General features: G+C 47.4%; 1 protein-coding gene across 1 annotated transcript in view; it reads right to left on the bottom strand.

Annotated features, from left to right (window-relative positions):
* The window catches only part of LOC137380299 (laminin subunit beta-2-like), a 283,335-nt gene that overhangs the window by 226,247 nt on the left and 39,534 nt on the right, over window positions 1-17,554 (bottom strand). The window contains exons 2-3 of the mRNA XM_068052207.1: window positions 9,922-10,091; window positions 1,320-1,455 (exon numbers count right to left, since the gene is read on the bottom strand). Coding sequence (XP_067908308.1) covers window positions 1,320-1,455; window positions 9,922-10,091 — 306 coding nt within the window. The remainder of the gene's footprint in view (window positions 1-1,319; window positions 1,456-9,921; window positions 10,092-17,554) is intronic.

Genomic DNA, 17,554 nt, shown 5'->3' with positions numbered 1-17,554 from the left:
GTCACTGGCAAGGCCAGCATTTGTTACCCATCCCTAATTGCCCTTGAACTGAGTGTCTTGCTGGGCCATTTCAGAGGGCAGTTAAGAGTCAACCACATTGCTGTGGGTCTGGAGTCACATGTAGGCCAGACCAGGTAAGGACGGCAGATTTCCTTCCCTAAAGGATATCAGTGAACCAGATGGGTTTTTATAACAATCAATGATAGTTTCATGGCACCATTACTGAGACTAGCTTTCAATTCCCGATTTTTTTTTGATGAATTGAATTTAAATTCCATCAGCTGCTTTGGTGGGATTTGAACCTGTGGCCCAGGGCATCAGCCTGGGCCTCTGGATTACTAGTTTAGTGACATTACCACGATGCCACCATCTCCCCCTTGAAATGGTAAATGAGACTTTGTGCAAATTAGGATATGCACAGCAGAGGTTTGGATGAGCCGGAGTTTTAGCAGTACAAGCTGAGGTAGACGTAGAGAGGGGCAATATTACTGATTTGTGATGGAGAGGATATTGGGTTGGAAGCTCAGCTCAGAATCAAGGAGGATCCAGAGGTTGAGAACAGTCTGCCTCAGCCTGAGGTAGTTGGGAAATGGAGTTTGTAGTGAACACTGGAAACAATGGCTTCAGTCTTCCCAATATTCAACTGGAGAAAATTTCTGCTCATGCAGTACTGGAAGTCAGACAAAGAGCCTGATAATTTAGAGAAAGTGGAGGGTTTGAGAGAGGTGGTGGTGAGGTACAGCTGGCTGTCATCAGCCTACATGTGGAACCTGACCCCATGTTGGCAGACAATGTCAACAATGGGTAGCGTGGAGATCAGGAAGGGGAAGGGGCCAAGGATAGATTCTTGGAGGACTCCAGACACGACAGTAAGAAAACAGGAAGAGACACCATTGCTGAAGATGCTCTGGCCACAGGTGGTAAGAGTTGAATGAAGTGTGTGCAGTCCCAAGCAGCTAGACAATGGGGGAATGGTGACAACTGGGTAAGGTACAGATCCTTTTTAACAGGTAATTGCAATCTGGTGATGGCTCAGGGATGTTAGCCAGAACATCGGGGACAGCTGATTGCTCTTCCTGAGGAAGTGCTGTGGGATCTTTAACACCGCATGTTCCGCGCTCCCTGCGGCCGCACGCCCCAGAGCGTCCAAGTGCTTTAGTCTAGGAGTAGAACCCAAACCTACAACCTTTTGATTCAGAGTCAGGAGTGCTACTGACAGAGCCAAGCAGTCAGCTACACCACTTGGTCAGTGTGAGGTCAGGGCTGGTTCTAACACCCTATTCCCACCCACACCGGATCAGAGGGTTTAATTAACTCACCATTCTCCGATTGCCACCAGGCCTTCTTTCGGTATTCTGCGAAGGTTGTAATCACATTTTCCACTCTGTGGCTGTTGGGATTTCTTAGCCGATCATACGGTTTACGGGAATCGCAAATGAAACATTTTTTCTCATCCTGTTCAAGAATGAACAAAGAAATCATTGGGACATACCAGGCTTTTGAGCATTCGACAAACTGGGTGCTAGTCAAACAGAGCATGCCCCAAACCACATCCCATTTTCATATTCATGTTGTCATCGGTTTTCTGTTACTGCCCACAACCCATTTATATGCATTTGTGCATTAGCAAAGTGAATATCATCCCACTGCTCCTGAAGGTGCTGACTCTCACTGGGGTACAGTTCCACACACACTGACTCTCACTGGGGAACAGTTCCACACACTGACTCTCACTGGGGTACAGTTCCACACACACAGACTCTCACTGGGGTACAGTTCCACACACACTGACTCTTACTGGGGTACAGTTCCACACACAGTGACTCTCACTGGGGAACAGTTCCACACACACAGACTCTCACTGGGGTACAGTTCCACACACACTGACTCTTACTGGGGTACAGTTCCACACACAGTGACTCTCACTGGGGTACAGTTCCACACACAGTGACTCTCACTGGGGTACAGTTCCACACACAGTGACTCTCACTGGGGTACAGTTCCACACACAGTGACTCTCACTGGGGTACAGTTCCACACACACTGACTCTCACTGGGGTACAGTTCCACACAAACTGACTCTCACTGGGGTACAGTTCCACACACACTGACTCTCACTGGGGTACAGTTCCACACGCACTGACTCTCACTGGGGTACAATTCCACACACACTGACTCTCACTGGGGTGCAGTTCCACACACACTGACTCTCACTGGGGTACAGTTCCACACACTGACTCTCACTGGGGTACAGTCCCACACACAGTGACTCTCACTGGGGTACAGTTCCACACGCACTGACTCTCACTGGGGTACAGTTCCACACGCACTGACTCTCACTGGGGTACAGTTCCACACGCACTGACTCTCACTGGGGTACAGTTTCACACACACTGACTCTCACTGGGGTACAGTTTCACACACACTGACTCTCACTGGGGTACAGTTCCACACACACTGACTATCACTGGGGGACAGTTCCACACACACTGACTCTCACTGGGGTACAGTTCCACACACACTGACTCTCACTGGGGTACAGTTTCACACACATTGACTCTCACTGGGGTACGGTTCCACACACACTGACTCTCACTGGGATACAGTTTCACACACACTGACTCTCACTGGGGTACAGTTTCACACACACTGACTCTCACTGGGGGACAGTTCCACACACACTGACTCTCACTGGGGGACAGTTCCACACACACTGACTCTCACTGGGGGACAGTTCCACACACTGACTCTCACTGGGGTACAGTTCCACACACACTGACTATCACTGGGGGACAGTTCCACACACACTGACTCTCACTGGCATACAGTTCCACACACACTGACTCTCACTGGGGTACAGTTCCACACACACTGACTCTCACTGGGATACAGTTCCACACACACTGACTCTCACTGGGATACAGTTTCACACACACTGACTCTCACTGGGGTACAGTTTCACACACACTGACTCTCACTGGGATACAGTTCCACATACACTGACTCTCACTGGGGTTGAGCGTTGACAGTGATCATTGACAGGATATTCAACCATGGACAGCACTTCAGCCGAGCCCAATCCCATCCAAACATGATATCCACGTGTTTACACTTTCCAGCAGAAGTAATTAGGTAGGGACCAGGAGCAGGAAGCCTAATGATTCCCCTCCAACCCCCACTCCCTGCACTCCCCCAGCTGTGGGGTAAGCTGTTCCTCGGTATTCTACATCAGTCCATGGCAGACTAAGCTAAGGGAGACCTGCAGGATGAGCTGGACAATTTCACCCAGCAGAGACAGGCAACCTCCCCTCCCTCCATGTCTCCTCTCCACACCATTCCTCAACCTCGCCCTGTGGTCACTGGAACAAGGTACCAAAACCTTTCTGTACAGATTTGCACCACAGACGATCCAAAGGAAATCTCCATTCAGTAATTCTGCTACACATAACCCAACAAACCCTGAACTCTCCAGCTAAAGATCGTGACCTCCGTTTGAAGCTCAGAGCAAACTGCATCCCTCTGACTAAATTCAGCATCCACTTGTTTAACCTCTGAACTCTGACTATCAAAATGTGTTTTCATTGTCCACTTTATCTGTGATGAATTTTCTTCACCCACTTTCCCAACATTCTGTCTACAAATATCATGTGAATGGACTGGCAACAGATTCAGTGACAGTAACATCATCTCACATACAGGCACTCACTCCCACACTCTCACACACTCACACACACACACACACACACTCACACACAGCCATTGATACGCATGCACACATATTACCACACAGAGACACAATCAAACACACACACAGGCACACATCTATATAGACACAGATCCACACAGACACACACACACACAGCCACTGATATATACACCCCGACACACCTGGACACATACAGACACAACATTACAAAGAAGGTGGTGTTGGAGGTTTTGACGTGCATTAAGGTGGATAAATCCCCAGGGCCTGACCAGGTGTATCCTAGGATGCTATGGGAAGCAAGGGAGGAAATTGCTGGGGCCCTGGCAGAGATTTTTGTATCATCGTTAGCCATGGGTGAGGTACTGGAAGACTGGAGGATAGCTAATGTTGTACCTTTATTTAAGGAGGGCAGCAGGGATAAGCCAGGGAACTACAGGCCGGTGAGTCTTACATCAGTGGTGGGAAAGTTATTGGAAGGGATTCTGAGAGACAGGATTTATATGCATCTGGAAAGGCAAGATCTGATTAGGGATAGTCAGCATGGCTTTGTGCTTGGGAAATCATGTCTCACGAATTTGATTGAGTTTTTCGAGGAGGTGACCAAGAGGATTGACGAGGGCAGGGCGATGGACGTTGTCTACATGGACTTTAGCAAGGCCTTTGACAAGGTCCCGCAAGGTAGGCTGGTCCTGAAGGTTCGAACACATGGGATCCAGGGTGAGCTAGCAAATTGGATGGTGATAGGAGGCAGAGGGTGGTAGTGGAGGGTTGTTTTTCAGATTGGAGGCCGGTGACCAGTGGTGTGCCGCAGGGATCGGTGCTGGGCCCTCTGTTGTCATATATATTAATGACTTGGATGTGAATGTAAGGGGCATGATTAGTAAGTTTGCAGATGACACCAGAATTGGTGGTATAGTGGACAGTGAAGAAGGCTGTCTAAGGTTACAACAGGATATAGATCAACTGGGAAAGTGGGCAAGGGAGTGGCAAATGGAATTTAACACAGACAAGTGTGAAGTGATGCATTTTGGGAAGTTAAACCAGGGCAGGACATATACAGTGAATGGCAGGGCCCTGGGGAGTGTTGTTGAGCAGGGAGACCTTGGGGTGCAAGTACATAGTTCCCTGAAAGTGGCAACACTGGTAGACAGGGTGGTGAAGAAGGTGTATGGCATGCTTGCCTTCATCGGCCGAGGCATTGAATACAAGAGTTGGGATGTCATGTTACAGTTGTACATAACGTTGGTTAGGCCGCATTTGGAGTACTGTGTACAGTTCTGGTCGCCGCACTACAGGAAAGATGTGATTAAGCTAGAGAGGGTGCAGAAAAGATTCACAAGGATGTTGCCTGGTTTGGAGGGCTTGAATTATAAAGAGAGATTGGATAGGCTGGGTCTGTTTTCCCTGGAGCGAAGGAGGCTGAGAGGGGACATGATAGAAGTATATAAAATTATGAGAGGCATAGATCGGGTAGATAGCCAGAGTCTGTTTCCCATGGTAGGGGTGACTAAAACTAGTGGGCATAGATTTAAGGTGAGAGGGAGGAGGTTTAAAGGGGATCAAAGGGGTAAATTTTTCACACAAAGAATAGTGGGTATCTGGAATGAGCTGCCTGAGGAGGTGGTGGAGGCAGGAACAGTAGTGACATTTAAGAGGCATCTGGACAGGTACTTGAATGAGCAAGGCATAGAGGGATATGGAATTAATGCAGGCAGGTGGGATTAGTATAGATAGGCATTATGTTCGGCATGGACACGGTGGGCCGAAGGGCCTGTTTCTATGCTGTACGACTCTATGACTCTCTGACAAACATGCTGACACGCGCACCCTGAAGCACAGACAGACATATCCAAATACAGACACAGACACCCACACAGACACAATAGTGGTTGCCAACCCTCCAGAATTGCCCTGGACTCTCCAGGAATTGAAGATTAATCTTTAGGACTGCTGGCAGCAAAAACCCAGGAAAAAATCGTGTAAAATAAATTTTTAATAATATTTTCTTTGGACACTTTGTTTAATAGTTCTAAAAACATTGTTGATTGGGGACAAAAAGTCTGTTTGACTGACAGTCCACAATGATCCCATTAGGGAATGAAATGTCTGTTCACTTTCGTGTGGACTGTGGAAAAGCAGAACCCCGCGACGATTGACAGGTCAGGCAACCAATGGCAGGAGTGTGTGGGCAGGGCATCACCACCATGGATGTGCCCTTTGACCAATGGGGGAAGAGTTGGGATGGAGTGGTTGGAGGCAGGAGGTCATGTGATAAAACCTCCAGCTGGATTTGGCAACGCTACAACCGATAATGTTCCCAACTGTCCCACTTTGGGCAGGACATGACTGGAAGAGTTGATTGGTCTCCTGGGTGCTGCAGTTGGCATCTCAGGAGAAATGGTTTCTGTCCATGTGGTTCGTGTGTGCGGTACCCAGACTGGCATGGTTCGTGTGTGCAGTAACCAGGCTGAGCCCTGCTACCTTTTCCATTATTCAGAATATGCTGGTTCGTTACTGCAGGTGAGCATGATGACATCAGGGCCAATTAAAAACATCTGGAAATATCGTGAGTCCTGAGAGCAGTTTGGGAATGAAGAGAGAGAAACAAACTGGGGAGAGAGAGAGAGAGAGAAACAGACTGGGGAGAGAGAGAGAGAGAAACAGTCTGGGGAGAGAGAGAGAGAGAGAGAGAAACAGACTGGGGAGAGAGAGAGAGAGAGAAACAGACTGGGGAGAGAGAGAGAGAGAGAAACAGACTGGGGAGAGAGAGAGAGAGAGAAACAGACTGGGGAGAGAGAGAGAGAGAAACAGACTGGGGAGAGAGAGAGAGAGAAACAGACTGGGGAAAGAGAGAAAAACAAATGGTGGAGATAGGGAAACAGATGGGGGAGAGAGAGAAAAACAAAATGAGGAGAGAGAAAAACAAATGGTGGAGAGAGAGAAACAGACGGGAGAGAGAGAGAACTGGGGAGGGAGAGAGAGAGAAACAGACTGGGGAGAGAGAGAGAGAGAAACAGACTGGGGAGAGAGAGAGAGAGAAACAGACTGGGGAGAGAGAGAGAGAGAAACAGACTGGGGAGAGAGAGAGAGAAACAGACTGGGGAAAGAGAGAAAAACAAAATGAGGAGAGAGAAAAACAAATGGTGGAGAGAGAGAAACAGACGGGAGAGAGAGGGAGAAAAACAGACTGGGAAGAGAGAGAGAACTGGGGAGGGAGAGAGAGAGAAACAGACTGGGGAGAGAGAGAGAGAGAAACAGACTGGGGAGAGAGAGAGAGAGAAACAGACTGGGGAGAGAGAGAGAGAGAAACAGACTGGGGAGAGAGAGAGAGAGAAACAGACTGGGGAGAGAGAGAGAGAAACAGACTGGGGAAAGAGAGAAAAACAAAATGAGGAGAGAGAAAAACAAATGGTGGAGAGAGAGAAACAGACGGGAGAGAGAGGGAGAAAAACAGACTGGGAAGAGAGAGAGAACTGGGGAGAGAGAGAGAGAGAAACAGACTGGGGAGAGAGAGAGAGAGAAATAGACTGGGGAGAGAGAGAGAGAAACAGACTGGGGAGAGAGAGAGAAACAGACTGGGGGAGAGAGAGAGAAACAGACTGGGGGAGAGAGAGAGAGAGAAACAGACTGGGGAGAGAGAGAGAAAAACAAATGGTGGAGATAGGGAAACAGATGGGGGAGAGAGAGAAAAACAAAATGAGGAGAGAGAAAAACAAATGGTGGAGAGAGAGAAACAGACGGGAGAGAGAGGGAGAAAAACAGACTGGGAAGAGAGAGAGAACTGGGGAGGGAGAGAGAGAGAAACAGACTGGGGAGAGAGAGAGAGAGAAACAAACTGGCGGGGAGGAAGAGAGCAACACAAAGTGGGAGACAGTGAAACACAAAATGGGGGAGGGAGAGAGAGAGAGAACTCCAGAGTGGGAGTGTTTGTGTCAGCCTGTGCTGTGTGCTCTTATGAAATGTGTTTGAGAGTCAGGCAGTTTTGGTGTTTATCCCTGAGGTTTGAGCCTCAGCTCCCTGACACTGGCAGTCGTGCTGGGACGTGGGAGTCAGTGAATTGAATTAGATTTGATTTTGGTTTCATTGTTTTTAGAATTTGCTGTGTATTGTTAAAAGGTCCTAAAATTGTACAAAATGTTAGAAGTTCCTTCTATCGACGATGCTTTACTTGAATCAGTGGAATTTACTTTGTGTTTCTCATTGTAATCAATACGCTAGAAACTTCACAGAAGTAGTTTTTATTTAAACATCACTCCTACTTAAATCTTTGTATTGTGATTCTCTCTTTGATTTATATATTGTGTTATTCATCTCCAGAAAACAAAAAGTCAAAAGGCTTTGGTGATGCTGAGACACTCAACGAATGTAAAAACAGTCTGCAAATGTCATGTGATCAAACCTCATGACTAAGTATCACTAGCAGTGTCACATGATCAAATGCACATGTTCAAATCTCCAGGTTTATGTTAAACTAATGTTGGCATCCCTACTGACACACCCAGACAGACACAGCCACACACAGATACACCCACAGAGACATACATTCAGACACACACCCACACAGACGGACACAGACGTCTTGCAAAGCATTAAGGTAGATAAGTCCCCAGGGCCTGATGGGATCTACCCCAGAATACTGAGGGAGGTAAGGGAAGAAATTGCTGGGGCCTTGACAGAAATCTTTGCATCCTCATTGGCTACAGGTGAGGTCCCAGAGGACTGGAGAATAGCCAATGTTGTTCCTTTGTTTAAGAAGGGTAGCAAGGATAATCCAGGAAATTATAGGCCGGTGAGCCTTACGTTAGTGGTAGGGAAATTATTAGAGAGGATTCTTCGGGACAGGAGTTACTCCCATTTGGAAACAAATGGACTTATTAGCGAGAGACAGTATGGTTTTGTGAAGGGGAGGTCGTGTCTCACTAACTTGATTGAGTTTTCTGAGGAAGCGACGAAGATGATTGGTGAAGGAAGGGCAGTGGATGTTGTCTACATGGACTTCAGTAAAGCTTTTGACGAGGTCCCTCATGGCAGACTGGTACAAAAGGTGAAGTCACACGGGATCAGAGGTGAGCTGGCAAGATGGATACAGAACTGGCTCGGTCATAGAAGACAGAGGGTAGCAGTGGAAGGGTGCTTTTCTGAATGGAGGGCTGTGACTAGTGGTGTTCCGCAGGGATCAGTGCTGGGACTTTTACTGTTTGTAGTATATATAAATGATTTGGAGGAAAATGTAGCTGGTCTGATTAGTAAGTTTGCGGACGACACAAAGGTTGATGGAGTTGCAGATAGTGACGAGGATTGTCAGAGGATACAGCAGGATATAGATCAGTTGGAGACTTGGGCGGAGAAATGGCAGATGGAGTTTAATCCGGACAAATGTGAGGTAATGCATTTTGGAAGGTTTAATACAGGTGGGAGGTATACAGTAAATGGCAGAACCCTTGGGAGTATTGATAGGCAGAGAGGTCTGGGCGTACAGGTCCACAGGTCACAGAAAGTGGCAACGCAGGTGGATAAGGTAGTCAAGAAGGCATACGGCATGCTTGCCTTCATCGGTCGGGGCGTTGAGTATAAAAATTGGCAAGTCATGTTGCAGCTGTACAGAACCTTAGTTAGGCCACACTTAGAATATTGCGTGCAATTCTGGTCGCCACACTACCAGAAGGACGTGGAGGCTTTGGAGAGGGTACAGGTGTTTACCAGGATGTTGCCTGGGTCTGGAGGGTATTAGCTATGAGGAGAGCTTGGATAAACTCGGATTGTTTTCACTGGAACGACGGAGGTGGAGGGGCGACATGATAGAGGTTTACAAAGTTATAAGCGGCATGGACAGAGTGGATAGTCAGAAGCTTTTTCCCAGGGTGGAAGAGTCAGTTACTAGGGGACATAGGTTTAAGGTGCAAGGGGCAAAGTTTAGAGCGGATGTGCAGGGCAAGTTCTTTACACAGAGGGTGGTGAGTGCCTGGAACTTGCTGCCAGGGGAGGTGGTGGAAGCAGGTACAATAGCGACGTTTAAGAGGCATCTTGACAAATACATGAATAGGATGGGAATAGAGGGATACAGTTCCCGGAAGTGCAGAAGGTTTTAGTTTAGGCAGGCATCAAGATCGGCGCAGGCTTGGAGGGCCGAATGGCCTGTTCCTGTGCTGTACTGTTCTTTGTTCTTTGACCTACACATACAGACACACTCACACCTCGTGTTTGGCTGCACTTACCTGTAGGTGACTCACAATGCAGTACGGCTGTTGTCTCCTCAGACCACAGGTTGATGATGCTGTCAGCTTGTTTTGCCGACCCACCAGGAGATCTCCGGTGGCTGGATAGCAGCTTCCTTGGGCACAGCCATGAGCCGAATCAGGGTCCTGAGCAACAGACCCCACCACAGCTGCAGAGAAAGAGAGTGATATCTGTCAGTGGCAGCACCGCTAAGAGTCCTGTTGATTTTATGATACTATAAACATTACTTATCCTTAAATCTTCCTATTCATTTGTGTCCTTTCCTTGATTTTTAAATTGTTAATCATTTCGCTACAAAACAGGGAGGGGTGTGGGTCTGTCTATGCTGTGTATGTGTATGGGTGTGGGTCTGTCTGTGGCTGTGTATGGGTGTGGGTCTGTCTGTGCTGTGTATGTGTATGGGTGTGGGTCTGTCTGTGGCTGTGTATGGGTGTGGGTCTGTCTGTGGCTGTGTATGTGTATGGGTGTGTGTGTGGGTCTGTCTGTGGCTGTGTATGGGTGTGGGTCTGTCTGTGTCGTGTATGGGTGTGGGTCTGTCTGTGGCTGTGTATGGGTGTGGGTCTGTCTGTGGCTGTGTATGTGTATGGGTGTGGGTGTGGGTCTGTCTGTGGCTGTGTATGTGTATGGGTGTGGGTGTGGGTCTGTCTGTGGCTGTGTATGGGTGTGGGTCTGTCTGTGTCGTGTATGGGTGTGGGTCTGTCTGTGGCTGTGTATGGGTGTGGGTCTGTCTGTGGCTGTGTATGTGTATGGGTGTGTGTGTGGGTCTGTCTGTGTCGTGTATGGGTGTGGGTGTGGGTGTGGGTCTGTCTGTGGCTGTGTATGGGTGTGGGTGTGGGTCTGTCTGTGGCTGTGTATGTGTATGGGTGTGGGTCTGTCTGTGGCTGTGTATGGGTGTCGGTGTGGGTCTGTCTGTGGCTGTGTATGTGTATGGGTGTGGGTGTGGGTCTGTCTGTGGCTGTGTATGGGTGTGGGTGTGGGTCTGTCTGTGGCTGTGTATGTGTATGGGTGTGGGTGTGGGTGTGGGTGTGGGTCTGTCTGTGGCTGTGTGTGTCTGAATTTCAGAAAGTTAACATGCGGGAACAGCAATTTGGAAGGTCAATGCTCTGATCACCTTTCTTTGAAGGGCTCAGGCTGTTGCCATTATAACTCTAATACCAGTGTTCAAAGGGGCTTTCAGGGTCTCACAGCAGTCCAGCAATCTGTCCTCCAACACATCAACAGGATTGCAGAGGTGCTGCCCCGGGGACTGGCAGTGGCTCCATGAAGCTTGAACCTGCTCTCCTCTCTCAGAAGGACAGCATTCATGGTCCCCCTGCCACTGTCACTCTGCCAGCCCAGACTGCTGCCATCCATGCCAAGGTGGGGCAGTCTGAAACAGGGTCTTGTAGGACAAGAGCTGCTCCAGGTCATCCTGCAAGACCCCCTGCAGTCTCCCCCAGTGAAAGGCAGCAGCCCTCCACCAGCAACGCTGCAGCCACTGAGGTCGCACTGTGGATGAGCACTGGACAGATAAAGGCGCCTGCAGGTCAGGCACTAGGATAATTAGTTAAGTATTGTGTGGAGTGTTAGATGTTTTGTCGGCTAAAGTTGGTATTGACTGGTTGTTTTGCGGCAGCTTTTATGGTTGTTTTGTAGTGGCTGAGTATTTCCAGCATTTTCTGTTTTTATTTCCGATTTCCAGCATTGCAGTATTCTGCTTTTGTGTTAGTAAAGAAATGCAAGACTTTTTGTTAAGCCAAGTCTGACAGACCCCAAAACCAACCTCTAACATGGGTCTAAAGCGGGCAGTAAATGGCATTTCCAGAAAACTGGGACTTAGGTACCCCTTACCCTGTGCCCATCCACTCTCCCCTCTTCCCTACCCCAGCACTTCTTATCCTTCTGGAGGCCTGGCCACTCGATCGAATGATTAGTGCACAACTGTACTTTCAGGTAGCCTCCTTCCAGTGCAATCTCCCTCCCTCCTCTGGTATTGGCTACTTGCCAGATCGTCATTTGGGAGCTGAGGAGTGTAAATTAGTTTTGAGTGGGAGCCCAAGAAAGGGGATAGCAGATTGCTAAATGTTGCAGTATTGCCCAAGAGAAATTTATAGCCCAGTTGATCCTGTGCTCAGTGTGTAACTGTGAGCTCTCACACACTCAAAGCAGGTGGTTACTGAGAATTACATTGAATGTACAGAACAGAAACAGGCCATTCGGCCCAACTGCTCCATGAGGATGTTTATGCCCCAATCGAACCTCCTCCCACCCCTCTTCATCTCACCTTATCAGCATCTCCTTCTATTCCTTTCTCCCTCATGTGTTTATCCAGCTTCCCCTTAAATGTATCAACACTATTCTCCTCAACCACTCCCTGAAGTCGCGGGTTCCACATTCTCACCACTCTCTGGGTAAAGAAGTTTTTAATTCTCTAATCAGAGTCAGTGACACTGATACTGGAGCCTCACGTGGGATCAGCATAGACCAGGGTTGAACCTTTTGAACTGTTTGTGTGCCTCAGTTCCACAGCAATAAACCCACTGAGGTGGGAGCCGGATCAGGATGCCTTGTGTCGGGGCATTGCAGACATATTGCAGACAGCGAGCAAAAGCTGGGAGGATCAGAGGCTGAATGAACACAGGAGCTATTCCTGAGCCCTGGTACATGGTTGACGCTTCAAAGCTTGTCCAGAAATAAATGAATGTTACCGCTTGTCAGTCAGGCAGTCGACTCAGTGTTGTTAGCAACAGGTGTTGGTGTCTGTCAATGTTGAGGACATCTCTTCACTCAAATCATCAAATATCTCGTCAGACAGCAATGAGGAATGTTTTTGTCACAGGACTTTAACCCAGAGGATGTTCTTCGCCCCTGCAGTTTGTGCTCGGGTGCTGAGGCACAGTGCAGGTCAGCCCTCCTAATATCTCACCCACACTGCCAGACGTAATGCCGGGGCCCGACCAGAGCAGAGCAGAGCAAAGCTGTGCCACTACAGGAGGCATCAAAGCCAAACAGGGTTCTGACTGCAATCATGCCTTCTCCCACAGGAGTCACTGAGCAATGATCAGGAGGAGCCCCAGCTGTTCCACACCCTCACCTGTGTGCAACACTATTTAACATCCCAATCCAAGAACCTGAAGCCTCACTGATCTGTACAAGTCCTCCATTTGGCCCAAGTCGTCTGTGCCATTGTTTATGCTCCAAATAAGTCTCCTCCCACCCCTACTTCATCCAACCCTATCACCATATCCTTCTATTCCTTTCTCCCTCATGTGTTTATCCAGCTTCCCCCTTAAATCTATGCTATTCACCTCAACCACTCCCTGTGGTAGTGAGTTCCACATTCTCCCCACTCTCTGGGTAAAGAAGTTTCTCCTGAATTCCCCATTGGATTTATTAGTGACTCTCTTTTATTTATGTCCTCTATATTTAGACTCCCTCCACAAGTGGAAACATCTTCTCTACATCCATCTTATCAAACTCCTTTATAATTTTAAAGACCTCTATCAGGTCACCCCTCAGTGTTCCCTCAGCACCAGCCTGTACAATCTTTCCGGGTAGTTACAACCTCAGTTCTGGCAACATCCTTGTAAATCTTTCTTGCAACTTCTCCAGTGCCTTAATATCCTTTTTATAATATGGAGACCAGAACTGTTCACAGTGCTCCAAGTGTGGTCTAATCAACATTCTAGACAAGTTTAACCTAACTTCTCTGCTTTTAAATTCTATCCCTCTAGAAACTGACTTTGTTAATCTGTGTTGCTGCTTTTAATGATTTGTCATTCTGTCTCCCCAGATTGCTTTGCACCTCTATTGCATTTAGACTCATGTATTATCTAATAATAACTCATTCCTGTGCATAACGTCATGATCCAAATCTTGGTTAGTTATATTAAACCAATGTCTCCAGTTGTAAAAATACATATTCAAGCACCAGCTGCCAAGTTTCTTCTCCGTGTTTGTACATTTTCTGATGTGTAACCATCAATAGAGCAGATATCCTACCTCGCAGGAGCTGGGAATAGCTGCTGACCCAGGCTTCAAGCAACGACTGTTGCTAAAACCAGAGGCAAATGACCCTTATCAAACTCAGGGTCCTGAGATTCTCAGACTGTGCCCTCTCCCAGTCAGTGCTCTGCCTGCTGCACTCTTACCCTCTGCGTGATTAGTCCCAGGCGACTCCTCTCCCAGACAAATACAGAAGATACAGTCAGGGTCAAACTTTTTCATTGACTTTTGAGAGTTTCAGAGATGCTTACACATCATGGTAACCATTAAATGTTTGTTTTCTTTCTTAAAAATGGAAATTGCCTTAAAAAAATCCTTCATTGGAAAACTCCATCCCTTAAAAGACTAAACACCACAGCATGCAGTTTCAGACGGAAGGAAATTGGTCAGTTGCACGTTTTTACCCGCCCCATTTTCCTTTCCTTTCACTTCAACACATTCACGCAGAGTGTAAACCAAGGCTGCTGATTCACTCTCAGCCAGTTTGTGTCACCATGCAGGAGTTCTACCCTGCAATGGATTGTACGTCCAACCACATACTGGAACACCTAAAACTTGCATTTTGGTAGCACCTTTAATGTAGTAAAACATACTGAGGTGCTTCACAGGAGCGATTATCAAACAAAATTTGACACTGGGCCATAAAAGGAGATATTAGGACAGATGACAAAAGCTTGGTCAAAGAGGTAGATTTTAAGGAGTGTCTTGAAGAAAAGACAGATCGAGGGGCACAGAGGTTTAAGGGAGGGAATTTCACAGCTTAAGTCCCTGGCAGCTGAAGGCACGGCCACCACTGGTGGAGCGATTAAAATCAAGGACGCACAAGAGGCCAGAATTAGAGCAGCATAGAGATCTCGGAGGGTTGTGATCTGGAGGAGGTTACAGAGATAACATAAATGTTTAAGCTTCATCTGGATGTGAACAGCCAGGAATATGTTGCAGACGCGCAGGAACATTGTGGCTAAAGGTCAGTGAACTCTCCAAACAATAATGGATTGTTAAAAGTCAATGCAAACAGGTTGCTGGTGATTGCAAGTTGTATTTACAGACTGAGTAAAGCCTCAGGCCTTGCCTTGAAATGGGGCCTCTGTTATTGATTCCATGTAGACACAGACATATCCAACATTTACAGCACATTTCAGGGGCAAGTCAGTGTTTACAATATTCAAGGTGACAGGACCTTTTCATTCACTGCCACTTGTATGGAACAGATTGAGCCAGAAATCCTTTAGAGCCATTTCTCAGACCAGACGGCTACGCTGGGCAGACACTGCGCCCTATTCAGGAGGCCCGAAATTGGTCCTTTGGCTTCATTAGCAATCACTGTACAAGCAGTCTGAGCCTGCACCCTGGCCCGCCCGCTGGCAGCTCACCTGTTTGAAGATGGATCTGAGGCTGCTTGTCTCAGTAGCAGCAGCCCCAAGTTAAGTCCCAGAATGTTGCTTTGGGGGAGTTGGGTGGAGGGGGTGGCGGTGTTCCTACTGCGAAATGCAGGATCCCAAGCGTTTTAGTTCCGGCTCCTGCTCCACTCGTTCCCAAACACAATTCCTACTGGGGGCTTAAAACAGGCACAAGTCTCCTCATTAGCATACACAAGGGGTCTAACCCTGTTTTAGGTAGCCTCCTGGAATGTCTGAAATTGCCTGATCAACTTTTGGGCCAGACATTTCTTTAGGCATCTTTGGGCGGTGGGACCTTGGATCCTAAAATTGGTCCTTGTTATTCCCATTTTACAGTCATTAATCAGGTGCAGCAAGGTCCAGTTTCTATCCCATTGGGTCTCAGAAAGGTGACAGTCACACTGACCAGGAAGTTCCCAGATTCGACCCCCACTCTGTGCCAAGTTAAAATTAAAAAATCTCGAGGAGCAGTAAGGGTTAACAACAACAACTGCTTCCATTTATATAATAGCACCTTGAACATTGACCACACCACATTTTAAGAAGGATGTCAAGGCTTTGGAGAGGGGGAGAGGAGATTTACTCAAATGGTACCAGGGATGAGGGAATTCAGTTATGTGGAGAGACTGGAGATTGGGATTGTTCTCCTTAGAGCAGAGAAGGCTAAGAGCAGATTTAATAGAGGTGTTTAAAATAATGAATAGTTTTGATAGAGTAGATAGGGAGAAGCTGGTTTCAATGGTTGAGGGTTGGTAGCCAGAGGGCACAGATTTAAAATAATTGAAATAAAATCCAGAGGGGGAGATGAGGAGAATTTTTTTTTACACAGTGAGTTGTTGTGATCTGGAACGCGCTGCCTGAAAGGGCGGTGGAAGCAGATTCAATCGTAACTTTCAAAAAGGAATTGGATAAATAGTTGAAAAGGAAAAAATTGCAGAGCTATGGGGGAGTGGGACTAATTTATTCTTTCAAAGAACTGGCAGAGGCATGATGGGCCAAATGGCCTCCTTTTGTGCTGTATCATTCTATGACAGACAAATTTCATATGTTGCTTCACACAGTGAAATCAAACATAAATGGCATTATTAGATTCTACAATTAGACAATGAGCCAGTGATCCTGTACGTGGTCATTGTCCAGTGAGCTCCCTGGTTGCGTGTAGCCAGGACTGGGCTTGACTGTGGTAAAGCACCATCCCCCATAACCCCTCCAACCCCATGGTCGAACAGCCTGAGGCACATCATCAACAGACAAAAACTTCAGGGAAAGATGAGAGGGGTAAGTTGACAAAATAAGAGCTAGATAGAGAAAGAAGGGAAAATTTGATGAACAAATAATTCACAAGCACAAAGCTCAGGGGCATCTCCTTGCCTGAAGTTAAGGACAGTGGGCAATTGGCCAGGTAGAAACTCAGTTCCCAGCTAGAAGGTCAGGAGTTCAAGCCCCGGGCTCACCTCTCTCTCCAAATCCATTCTCATCGGCAGGAGGTGAGAGACCAAAAGATAAAAACCATCGTTTCTCAGCATGTAAACCCCATCGCTGGAGAGAGCTGGGAGATTTCAATCACACATCACATTCCAACATGGACAGATAATGCCATCAACAGCAGTCGCTCTGAGGAGAGCTGCCCCAGGCTCGGAGTCTCTGGTTCCCAGGCGCTGGGCATCCTCTGAACATTCCACTCTTTCGTCATCAAATTAACTCAATGGCAAAAGCGAGAGCATGACACGGAGCAAATTCCAGTATCTTGCAGGTTTCTCCCACTTGCAACTTCCTCAGAGTAACTTTCCAACCTCTCCATCAGTATTGGCTCTCTGCCATCCAAACAGGAGGAGGCTATTCAGCCCCTCCAGACTTTTCCACCATGCAATTAGATCATGACTGAACTGTATCCTTCTAATTGCCTTGGTTGCATAGCCCTTAATCCCCTTACCCAACAAAAATGTATCAAGCTCAGTTTTGAAATTTTCAATTGATCCCCAGCATCAACAGCTTTTTGTGGGAGAGATTTCCAGATTTCCACTAGCCTTTGTGTGAAGAAGTGTTTCCTGACATCACCCCTGAACGGCCTGGCTCGAATTTTAAGGTTATGTCCCCAAGTTCTAGCCTCCCCCCACCAGAGGAAATAGCGTCTCTCTGTTTACCCTATCAATTCATAAAATAGAATCATACAATGTTTCCAGAATGAGGCCATTCATCCCATTGTGTCCTTACCAGTTCTCTGCAA

This window comes from Heterodontus francisci, chromosome 19, assembly GCF_036365525.1.
Source record: "Heterodontus francisci isolate sHetFra1 chromosome 19, sHetFra1.hap1, whole genome shotgun sequence".
Classification (NCBI taxonomy): Eukaryota; Metazoa; Chordata; class Chondrichthyes; order Heterodontiformes; family Heterodontidae; genus Heterodontus; species Heterodontus francisci.
Note: the sequence above shows the minus strand (reverse complement) of the source record. Positions and strands in the feature narration are given on the sequence as shown.